The sequence below is a fragment of the Micropterus salmoides genome, unplaced genomic scaffold, assembly GCF_014851395.1.
Source record: "Micropterus salmoides isolate LMB-PRFRI ecotype aquatic unplaced genomic scaffold, ASM1485139v1 Ms_hic_scaffold_19, whole genome shotgun sequence".
In the NCBI taxonomy this organism is placed as follows: domain Eukaryota; kingdom Metazoa; phylum Chordata; class Actinopteri; order Centrarchiformes; family Centrarchidae; genus Micropterus; species Micropterus salmoides.
In genome coordinates, this window is record NW_024041039.1 from 27,293,152 (window position 1) to 27,305,942 (window position 12,791).

General features: G+C 40.1%; 1 protein-coding gene across 2 annotated transcripts in view; it reads left to right on the plus strand.

Annotated features, from left to right (window-relative positions):
- babam2 (BRISC and BRCA1 A complex member 2) overlaps positions 1 to 12,791 on the plus strand; it is a 79,919-nt gene that overhangs the window by 63,475 nt on the left and 3,653 nt on the right. For both annotated transcript variants that reach the window (XM_038728064.1, XM_038728065.1), the window contains exon 8: positions 3,650 to 3,749. In XM_038728064.1, coding sequence (XP_038583992.1) covers positions 3,650 to 3,749 — 100 coding nt within the window. The remainder of the gene's footprint in view (positions 1 to 3,649; positions 3,750 to 12,791) is intronic.

Below are 12,791 nucleotides of genomic sequence, written 5' to 3' on the forward strand. Positions count from 1 at the left end.
TCAAACGTTTGATTCTCAGTTTTGGCACCTAAATGCAATTTATACGGTCTCCTGCAGTAAAAAATGGCTCATGTTCAGCAAATATACTCTTCAGTCAGCATTTTTCAGGTTGCTGTTCTTTGTGGAGGCTTAAAACTTTATTTTCAGTCGTGTTTTAGAGCAGAGATTCCAACCAGCTGGTGGTTCAGGTCCATTCAAAGTGAGCCAAGTTCTCTACTTTGACATAATTATATATTTTGACATGTTATGTATTTTAGATTTCATTTTGTGAAATATAAGCATGGTCTCCTCACAGCAACAAGGTCCTGGGTTAGAATCCTCTGACAGGCAGAATGGATGGATGGGAATAAATTCACTGGGTTTAGTTGGTCTATCGTGGACTGTGACCTGATGTCTAAGGGAAAATTTGAACCCCAAGACTAGACCAGTTAGGAACCACTGTTTTAGAACTTCTCAGATAGTCAAGTTTTGGATGTTGGAAGACCTTTTATTTAATACTAGTGCAAAGAGGCTGGTGTCTAATCAGCCTCCATTCAATTCAGAGTTCCAGAAGCAAAACCATTGAAATCCAAAATGCATCACATTTGTTCACATGCCTGCCATTGACACAAATGAGTGACGAACACACCACCGTCTATTTTGTGCCTCTGTCCGCATTTCCATCTGAATGATGAGCTATTCTTAGATCTGTGGGAGGATAGATGGGCATCATTTAGATTTTCATTTTCAAAGGCTTCTCTCCTCGTTGCTGCAAGCCATTTTCAATCGACCATTTGTTGGTGCACAGCAAAATGCACAGGCTAATGCTAATTATGTGCACAAAACCTACTGTAAATGATGGCTTTGGAGTTGTGGAGAAAAGGTTTTTGACAATGACAAATGGCTTCATGACAGTTTGCATGGCTTCTCTGTGAACAAGACCTTATTAATATTCAGTTGCGCATCAGTTGGCAAAAAAGACCAAACTTAGACCAGTGGAGAAAAAGCTGTTAACATATTTTAATCTTTGTGGATGGATGCGAGTCTTATCTTTGATTTAATTTGAGTAAATTCAGACAATCAATAAAAAACTCCTGCGTGTGACAAATGAGCCAGCTGATAAGAAACCAGCTGTTTTCTACACAGCATGACAGCTTTTATTAGTTATTCTGAACACACTCTTAGGCCAAGTGTGTATGTACAGTCAAAACTATGAGTCCACTCACTGTTGACTTTTTCTTGACCTCCGTTAAGGCATAATTTTCCCATAATCATTTGTGGTTTTTTGTTATGACAGTAAGGTGGAGCGCATGGTGCTGTGCTCCACCTTCCTCCTCACTACTCCCACAACCTTTCTTTGGAATTTTCAACATTGTGTAATTCTTAGGACTTATGTGCTAGTCTCTGCCTTTACGCTTGAAGCAATAAGAAAATGTGGGAAATATTTCCCCTCACCATGTGAAATGAGCTATTTCTTCCTTCTTAAAACTTTATTTTTTTTATTTGAGCAAATGACATTTGTCCAAAGAAAGCAGGGCAGATACGTTCGCATCAACATATGTTCATATCTTAAAGTGCACTTTTTCAAATAAGGTAGCAACTAATACAAAAAAATATGAGTTTGGGGAGGACACAAAGAAAAAACGAGGTCCATCCCACCATACCCCAACCACCCTACCCTACCATCAGCTCACTACTCAGCTGGTGTCAGAGGGGAAATATTAAACTTGGGTCACATGCTCAAGATAAAGAGTGAGAGGTACCCAGATCTTGTGTTATTAAGGAATTTTGTTCATTAGAATATAACTTATTCCTTCTAAATACAGTGTATTTGTGAAGTCACTAAGCCACATCTTTGTGGTAGGGGACTTCTGTCTTCTTCCAGTGTGTAAGACCTATTATTTTTGCAAAGATGAGGCTATAGGATTGGAAACATTTCTGAGTGTCATAGTATCGTAAATAAGCTCTTTCTCTGTGGTTGTCCTGAGATGACCTGAGATTCGAGTTGAGTTTTTGCATCTCTGAATCTCTGAAGACTCAACTTGACTTGAGACTTGAAGGCAAGCTGAGGAGACTAGAGTAACTAATGAAAATACTCTAATGAATGTAGTTGTCCTTTGGAGAGCTGCCAAACTGTCATAAATAATTAATAACTTAACAAGGATGCAGCAACATCTTCAACCTAATGCGCATGTTTAGTTGCAGCTGCTGGCACTAGCAGAGAAAACTTTAAATTCAGCTTATAGAAATTGGTCTTTACTTACAAAATTCCACACACATAAGTAGCTTGATAGTTTCCAGGATGTTACACAGCCAGGACACTGCGTTTCAGAATCCTCCGAGTTCTATCCAACTATTACAACTGTTTAGCCATGTTAGTTAAGTTGAATACAGCACAGTATGCCTGTGTGTGCATTCAACTAATGTTGATTTGGAGTTACTTTTTTCTTTTGTCCAACAAGGCTGTACAGCCCTCGAGCTGTCCTAATCAGACACCAGATTTATTATTATTTTTAAAGAGAGGTTTAACTGGTGGTGAAAGGCTTAATCAGCACTGTGTGAACTCATTTGCAGAGGACTTTAACAGGGCGGACATGAATTTATATTATAGTGATCCAGGTCATAGTTATCCAACAAAGGTTAAAGTCGAGGGCAACTGGACTTGGTTGAAGATACTGGAAAGTATCCAGTTGTTCCAGTATCTTCAAGTTTCCAGTATCTTCAACCAAGTCCAGTTTCCCTCGACTTTAACCTTCGTTGTACAAAAAGGAAACTTAAAATGCAGTTGTTTGGTTATACTGATAGGATCTGCTAGTTGAGCTCGATGGCACAATGATGGTCACCTTAAGAAAGATGGTTTGTAACTCGCTGTTGTTGTTTCGCTTTCAGATACGTTATTATCACGCCATAGACTTTCTGATCACGTAAAGAACTTGGCCTAGGTGCTGCATCTCAACATATGTCATCTTTGACATTTGACATAATGTTACGTGATGTAGGCTATTTGCATGATACGTGCATGCTTAACCTGGTAAACGGTAGTCATCCACTTCTGCATTGCTTTTAAAATGACATAACAGCATTTCTTAATGCCCTGTGATTGGCCTGCTATAATGGGAATGACATTAAAATAGATAGCAGCAGACGAAGTCCTCCTCTATGTGTCTTTAAATGAGAATTAAAAGCCAATAAGCGATTCCCTAAGACCTTTAACCCGTCCTCAGGGTATTCCCTTTGTTTTTGCCCCACATCAGAAAAAACGAGGGAGTGACTACTTCGGTTGGTTAGTCACTGGAGAGCTGCAGCAGAAGATTTCCTGATTAAACAAGCATGCGCTAATCACTAATGGAGCTGTGCTGCAGGATTGAATCGGGAGGATGTCAAAAGAATAAATGAACAAGTGAAGGAGAATGACGAGGATGCCACAGGCATGAGTCACTCCTTTTATTGTCTAATTCCACTACTTCAGTAGATAGCAGCCAACTAATGTGCTCAGTGTTAGGTTTGCTTTTGCTCAGTAGTTCACATAAATTTCCATAAAGCCAGATGGACACAAGTTGAATTGTCAAGATTTTCTTGGTGGCAGAGCAACCATGGCAGTAACTTGATGCTCTGTGCAATCGAAATATGTGAATTTACAGGCTAACTGTAGTCTTTTTTTTCCAATCAGTGCTCTGGGAGGCTCCTCAGCACTTCATATCCCAGCATTCCCCAGTGGAGGATGCCTAATTGACTATGTCCCTCAAGTGTGCCAGTTACTCACAAACAAGGTAAAAGTGTTTGGTTCTCATTTTTCTTTTACACAGTGTGGTTAAATGTGCTTTGTGTGTTGTGTATGTGTTATGTATTTGGATATCGTAAAGAAATAAAGGTTATTAGTGTTGGGGTCTGCTTTATTTTACGTTATTTGTGGCCATTAATGTCTAGCTATTTTAAATAAACACAAGACTCTTTACTCTTTGTGTGTGTATGTGTGTGACAGGTATATGAATCATTTATTGCAAATTTGTAAGCTTTGGTGCAGCAAAGCATGCGTCCACTGAGGGATGTCTTTTGTCAAGCTGTGTATTTGTGTGTGTGTGTGTTAATGTGCATCCATGCACGTGTGTCTGGCTTCAGCCAACGTGGGCGTACTGGCCAACCTCCATAGGCTGTCTGAGCGCTCCTTAGCCTCTGCAGGTTGACAGGTAGGTATGCAGTGTAGAGGCAGCATAATGCCATTTCCCTCAAGGGAAATGCCCATCCCCCACAAATCCCCCCAACACACACACACCTAATGCACACAGATACCGTCCATCTCTTCCTGTTCACCTGGACTCTGACCAGCATGCTCAGTGTGTCTGGAGCTCATGTGGCCCTGACTGACCTCCATGTCTCTGGGTGTTAAAGTCCAGCAGTGTCAGAGGCACTCCCTCCACTTCCCTGATAGAGTCAAGGAGGTCACAGCCTGTGTTTGGAAAGGCATGTTGAAAAGCAGAGTCAATAGCAGATAAAAGGCAGTGTGACACAAGGAAGGAGGAGTCTTGCTCATAATGTCACCATCACTATTAAATTTTAAAGAGCACATATACATTTCTAAGTTTACAGTGCAAGACAAATACTGCCTCTAAAGCCCTTTTTAATCAGAGATCCTGCAGCACTGCCATAAAAAAGACCTGTCACTATGCTTTGCTTTTTTACACTGAACCAAACAGCTCCAGCATTCTCCATGCCAGCGTCACTCTCACTGATTTCACTCAGGACTGTTGGTTTTCTAGCAGTATGCAAAGTGTAACCGGCACGAAGTGCTGCATTCTGGTCAACTGTTGTTGTTATTAAAGTCAAAAGTATTTTAGCATTTCCAATAAATAACATAAATTCAGCTTTAGGGATTATTGTGTTTTCGGTGTCAGAGGAGTCGTGTGACTTAATACTCAACAACAAACATCTTGCTCCCCTGAAAGCAGTGTGAAGAGCACTGCAGCCAACACAACACAGCCATGTGAAACAGCATTGCCTTGTTAGCCGTGTATCATGCTATGTTGCTGCCGTTTAATATGAAATGCACACAATCCTTTGAACGTAATCAGTAGTGATCTGTCCAAATTAAAAATGTTTAGTGTATAAGCGCAACAGGCTTATTACTCCAGTGGGGGACATTTGTAGAATTCTGTCACTTGGATCTATTTCTGTTTCATGCCTTTTCACGTGCATGCTGGGAATGGATTATCATAACACAAAAAAAGTGAGACCTAATGTGTGGAACCATTTCACATTACCACCACAAACAAATCTGGAGTCATTTGTTAGTGCCCTGATAACTAGACTGAATTGACTGTTTCACCCCAACTCGCTGAGCAAATCGCAGATGTGGGCAGGCATTGATTCAGATGTCCGGAACCACGCCAAACCGTTCTTGCTCATGAGTTCGGGCTGCACGATTAATCTAGTCGCAATCGCTATGTCGTCATGTGCGATTACATAACCGCAAAAAGTGTGCGATTTAATAAAACAGAAAAAGTGTACGTGACACTCTGGTTTCTGTGTGTGCGCTGCAGTCTGCTCATTATCTTCGCCCACACTGGGCTCTTGCATGTGTCCCTAAAACAGATAAGCCTACGTGCAATAAGAAAATTGTTTTATGAGCAGCGTGCAAGTAACTTTTAAGACAACAACCTACCGTAACCTTTATTGTTTAACTTTGTTCAGGTTGAGAAATGCACATTTCAAAATGTCAGTATTCCGCGCATTCCTTGATAATTAAGCAAGCGGACTCATAGTACCATTCGTTCCATTATAATCTAATCGCAAGTCGCAATATTGTCCACAATATGACCAATAGCCCTAGAGGCAATGCAAATGAGCAAAACAACATCAATTCCACAATGTAGTTTCTGATTAGGCTACTGTACGTGGGTTGTGTTCAAACTATGTGTTAGTTCCCATTCGTTTGAAGTGGATTTTTTGAAAAGTGAAAGCTTTCATTATATTTGAGATTTTAAAGTAACTTCCACAGAAAAGACTGGCTAATGTTAGTTAAGATAGTTTGAAAGCTAGTAATCCAACCAGCTTAAGCAGTGTTGATTGGGATTCAACAGTATCTACAGATCTTCTAGACAGTGACATTAGTGTAGAGCGAACTTTAAACAATACTACTATTATTATAACAGACTTTTACACCTCTGTTTTTGGAGAATGTGACAATCGTCTTGGTGCTTATTGTTTAAGCACATGCCAACTTCATCCACATCTCCATAAAACGGTTATTTTTGTACCTCTTTCTTTGACCTCAAAATGTTACTTGTCATTTGTTGTGGCCTTTCAATGGTCAAACATAAAGGGACTAAAAGTTTAAATTGCTTAAAGTGCTTAGACAGCATGAAGTAGCAATTAGCATTGTCTCTTGCAGACATGTGGCTCATTTCTGTGGCAGAAGTGGCATTGGGCATTGTTTGGAGTCACTTCCAGGCAAAGAAAAGAAAACCCGAGCTAATAAGTGGATTCATCAGAGGAGAAAGGCAGAAGCTGAAATTGTAAGCAGAGACACAAAGCGATATTCGGCTTCTGTACGTGTGTTATTGATTGTGGCCAAAGACTGGTGGAGAAAAACAGGCAGGCTGTGCAGTCATTTTGTTCTTTTAACACCATCAGCCTCCCACTTATTCCAGATGCTATCATTGTATTGACACAACTATACCGCCACATACCTCAGCTGTGCTTGTGACTATGATTGTGCCAAGTGATTGCAGCACCTGGTATCTGCATCATTAAAAAAATGACACATGAAAATCCGCTTCAGACACTAAAAGGCCCTGAGGGGTTTTCAGTCATCTCCAGTGTACACACAGTATGTGATCAACTCACACAAGACAATTAATTAGTTGCTTTCAGTCCATTTCAATGAAATCATCTGTAGTTGTTAGTCAGGTTGGAAATTGGCCTATGAGAGAGAAGCTGGGAGTAACTAGTAATGAATGAACCACTTCAACTTACTCTTATGAGAGCACTAATGTTTCTACAAGAGACCAATTTCCAACAGGTTCTAAAGAGTAGCCTTCATCCAGAAATGTCAATCCAGTCACAACACACAAAACTTGTAAGTAGAGTATTTGTTCACATGTCTGCCATTCTCATTGCATTTTCAAACATGCTATGCAAAGTAAATATTAGGAGGAGAAGCACGGTCAACAAAAACAATCGTAGTGATCGCCCTGTTGTTGGACACATTACTATACCAGCAACAACTCTGGTAATATTTGAGGAGGGAAAATGTTGTTTTTCTGCTGCTGATTGCTAAGTAAACAGGCCACAAATACTGTGGTGGCATCTCACTTGTAAAACAGCAAAATAACACATTTAAAATCACAAGGATCTCAGTACACTTTTCCAGTGCATTACAATAATAATAAAGTAATATTATGTAACACAAAAAAACTAAATACAAAAATGACCTAGGAAAATACAAGTGATACTTTCTCGATTGGGAAGAGATATAGAAGTTTCAGCTGTCGCACCACCAGACAGCTTTTCCCCCAAGCTAAAATCCATCCTCAGCACTGCTCCATTGATTATAGTAAATTTCTGTTTACCGTTTTTATAATAATATATTAATGAATATTGTCTGCTATGTAGCAGAAGGGAGTTACAAACTCAATTTCACTATATAACTTGTTATATTGCGACAAATAAATGTACCTATCTACCAAAGGTCTCGGTGGCATATGGCTCTCTGTTCCAGTGTTTTAGATGTATTTTACTTTTTAACTGCTTTTGCCAACAAATATGTCCGCAAGATCTCATAGAAGCTGTCATATGTCGAAATGGTAATAAAAATAGTAGTAAATAAGGTTAACATCTAAATCACTGTAAAACAAAAGGCAGGGCTGGGTATCTTCTTCATGATGTGTCAGCTATATACAATCAATTCACTGACTTCTTCCCTGTGCATGAGTAAAAAACTTAAAAATGAGTCATAACATTTCTAACCTGTGAGTAACACCTTCTTACAAATATGAAGATGCTGTGATATTTAGAAGTATATTATCAATTAGAAAGATACTGTGTGTGCTTACTCCTTTAATGAGCATGTCATAATGAAGACCGCATCTTATTTATCAATAACTGTCAAGTAGTCAGCGAGGTCTAAGGTCCGTGTTCTGCAATTTCCAATTTTTCAAGTGATTTTCTTTTAGTAATTATTCTTTTCTTCTTTTTTTTTCAGTACTATTTTTCTAGCATATATCGAGCATTTGATTTTGATGTCCGTGTGGATCTTATGAGATAACCAAAAGACTTTGTTTTTTAAAAATGAATTTGCAATCAGATATCTCAACAGTCACTCTTTATAATATGAAAGGTGGGGGTGGTGTGAATGCGTATGCGAGAGAAGAGATTTCTTAATCACACAGCAGGAAGCACGTCCGGCGTTATTGCATCACACTCCCCATTGAGACATGCACAAACACAATAAATGGATGCACGGCTGAGGGAGTCATGGGCGCAGGCACGTTTTGAATACCTGCAGAGCAAGCTCACCTGTCTTGCATCACTCAAACCTCCAGGCAGCCAGTAAAAAGACTTGGTTGCGAGTCACAGTGACGGTGGGAGGGGGGGGTGGGGGGGGATCCTTTCTCAGTATGGGTGGGAAAGTTCAGTTATCCACAGTTCCCTTAAAACAGGCACACACACACACAGTGTAACTAGATAAACAGCTTATTGAGTATGTGGCCTTGCAGCGTTTGAAAAAGCTAAATTGCCGCCTCCACTGTCCCATGTAAACATAATTGAACAGGAGGCTGAGTCACAATGCGTGTCTGTGTTTAAGAGCTCTTGCAGAGAGGAGCCCCCATCACACAGGACTGTGTGTATCATAGATTACTACTTTCCTCTTTCACAAAATGCTGTCATTCATGCATGGCTGATGAGTAATCACACCCATGCAGTAGCGGTGGGTAAGGCAATACTGTCTCTAGCTTTATTTGATATATTCTGTCCTCAGTTGAACTGCACACACTTACTACATGTTTTTGGCTGCTTACGGCACATGATCAATACCAGCAACAGACTTTTAGTTTGCATTATAGATGCACCTGCCCCTTTTATCATATTATATTATAACATTATTCTCACCTTGCTGGAGCAGAGACTCAGTTTATGCCTTCAGATATGTGAACCGTGAAATTACTCTTCTTTCCAAAAGTTTACATTTAGAGGACTGTAATAGTACAGTATGATACACTATGGAAAGTCCTGGCTCATAAATCACACAGTATAGTGATAGCATTTCTGTCACGGGAAACATAATCATCATAATTTATCAATGTAATGTGTGCATCAAATATACGAATAACTCAGTTTGGGGTTTGATAAAGTTGTATTGAATCAAAAACCAGTGCAGAATCCCCGGGTCAAATTCAAATCCTTTTGAATCCCTAATCTATTTATTTAGGTTAATTGTACCTAAAGTTATGACAAACTAAACTGAAAGATCTAGACCAGAAACAATTATTATTGGCAGCCATAGATATTTTTAGAGGCTCTGATTCAGTTCAGGTTGACGTGTTGTGATCAGTAAGGTGATTTCTCTGGAGAAGAGTCACCACTCAGCTGGTCTTTATGTCCAATCCTGATTGTGCGGTGTTGTGACAGAGTGATTTTTTAAAAATGAATATTGACACCAGCTTGCAGAAAGTGCATTAACCAAAAGACACAGTCTGTCACTGATGATGATTGTCATTTAGCTGGTGAGGGTTACGGTCGGCGCGGGCTAAAAATAAGCCTGCCACCTGAATGTTTTGTACGTTGCTCTGCGCATCTAAGAATGTCGAGAGAAAAAGGTTCGATAAATGATGTGTTAGCCTCGTTGCTTAGTGAATATTTCGCCAACTGGGAATTTGAGCCAACCCAACTCTGTGTATAACTTAATGCTCCCACTAGTGTGGTGAAATGGATTTCACATTGCTGTATTTTGTTCATGTACCTTTGATTAAATAGTGTGGATGTCCAATTGTAAGACAGAATTCTGCTGATGGTTTTTTCTGTGATGCTCAGTAACCTGAGCTTTGTCAGCATAACAGGTGCAGTGATATATAACCATCCTGCTAAGGTCACCTTCATGGCTGGCTGGCTGGCTAACTGCAGGCTTTCTCACCTGCCCAGGATGCTCAACAGTCAAGTGAGCCCTGAGCCTCTTTTTCTTTGGACTTAAAGATAATCAGTAATCACACCTGCCAACATGCGCTAAGAACATGTTGGTCATGTGCTCACAAGAGAAGAACCTGTTCCTGTGTGCATGTGTTGGAAAATTAATGTGGAGTTGTTTATTTTTTTGTTTTTGTTTTTTTATTGGGAATTTTCAGTATCGTCCCCCCCCCCCCCCCCCCCCCAACTCACTCACTGGTGGTTTTTTTCATATGCTCTCGTGTATTTTTGAAACCCTGTTGCCTCTCAGCAAAAGTGCCAGCTGGGGCCTGTCTGTCTGCTCTGTGGAGCATGTTCATGATATCATTGCGAATAAGTAGCAGTTGCTTTAGGGTGTTACACTCAGTGTAGACACTACCTTAAAGGGAAAATTTGGTATTTTTCCACCTGGACCCTATTTTCCCATATTTTTGCCTCGAAGTGTAGCCTTCCATCACCAGTCCGATTCACAAATGCAAATTAGTCATTCATTCATTCCACTATGTTTCTACCATGTCCAAACTGACGTGATAGCGGATTCAACCAAAACAGCTGCACGTTAGCGACAGCCATTTTGGTTGGCTCAACGGCGCTCCTCTGTCTGTCATTGTATCAAACCAGTCCATCAGACGCATCTGCCAGAGCAAAACATTTGCAACAATTCTTTGACTTGGTCCAGTATTAAGCGGGACCACCGCAGCCGGCAGCCATGAAATGGGCTGCATTATAATCCTTGGGGGTAATAGCACACCGTCAATGTACCCTACAGAAAAATAAAAAGTTCTTCTTTACCTGTTGCTTGATCTGGTCCCACTCTACAACATACACCGGTCTCCTTGGCTTCGCCTCACCCTCCTCTGCCTGTTGCCCCTCTCACTGTTTCCTCATCCACTCTAATTTGTAGGAGCTCTTCATCTGTATACTCTGGCTCACATTAATACGGACAGTTATCAAATTCACAAGCCTCATCCACATTGTCTTTTAGTGTTCAGCCATGACATCTGTACACTTTCTGTTGTGTTCTTCTGTATACAACAAATTCTCTCCGGTACTCCTCTCTCCAAATATCACTCAAATCTCCTCTGTTGTCTTCCTGCAACACCTCCTGCGACATTTCAGATTGAGACTTCTCTTTGAGCGATACTTGGATGCTCCGAAGGATTACATTGCAGCCGTGGCTGCTGGCTGCAGCGCTCTAGCTCAATACTGGACCCATTACAAAAACGGTTGTCCCCTTTATCCATCCATCCATCGTCAACCACTTATCCTGCGTACAGGGTCGCGTACGCAGGATTTGGAAAGCCTTTTTCTTCTTTTCTAATATGATGCAGAAGCTTGCTCAACATGCCTGGAGCTCAACAGTTTCCATATAAAGATCTTAGTAGGAAAAAACATAATGTAGAGGCTCAATATAAAAACGTTGACTGAAACGGAGAAACTGTATTAAAATTAACACAGCACCTTGAGCGGACACTATTTTCTGGTTACATTTGACAGACTCTATGGTAGAGCTTTTAACACCAGCTTATTTGGCTGTCAAGTGGTAAGCTAAAGACTTTGTAATTCAGTGACATTTAAATATGCCTGTACAAAGATTGCATGTAATACTGCTTTTCTAGTCTGAGCTGTCTGGTTTTAAAGTGAAAGCAACCATTTAAAAGTACACTTCTCTTAATTGTTTACATTCTGTGTAGGATCTCTCAGAAAAGCCTCTGCCAGCAGCGGTACAGTACTGGCAGGATTTCCTCTGAGGCTGAGAGTTAGCTCTGCCTATTAGGGCCTAATTCAGGGCAAGAAAAACCCTGAAACCATGTGGACTGGACAGTTGGAGCTGAGGGGAATAAAAAGGGGAATGCAGTTAATGAGACTAAAAACAATAAACACAATATTCTTCAGTTAAAAGGATATGCAAAAGTACTGTTGCTGCAAGGGGTCAAAGACATGTAATCATGATGTCCCCAGTTTACATGTCATCTCCTCCTCTGTCAATCACCTATCAAATAATGGCATCTTTAAAATAACATTGAATACAAGTAAATAAGGTTTTATGAACTACATTATATGTAGATCTCCTGCGGGTTGACATCAAGTGCTAATACAGAGTAGCAAAGTAGACCTTTTTTTATATAGAGTATTACCTTAGTACAATATGACAATATGTTTTTTTTAGACAGACAAGCTGATGGAGTCTAGAATAATATACTGGATGTCCCTTATGAACTGTTTAAATCAACAACAGTTACCAAAATGAAATGTACTTTTAATGGACACATGTAATATGTTTTATACTTTCTGTGAATATAATCCAATTTATCTTATTTCCATTCTGTATAGACGCCTTATTTTGAAAACTGGACATTGTCACATGTGTATCCTCCTCGTGCTAAATTCATCAAGTCAGACCCATTATGATAAATAATGTTGCATCATAGACTGTATATAAAAAGTGTTGCATGTGGTTCTCTTATTGCACAACATGAAGACTTCACAGCCTCTCTTCAGGTAGGACTCTCATACTGCAACACTTGTCTTTGTAAAGAGAGAAACTGACAGGATAAAGTCACTAACCTGCCTGTCAGCTCGCTCAGGTCCGTTTCAGTGGATTTAGCATAAATGCTTGAATACGTGTGCACTCCAAATGTAGTTGCGGCTAG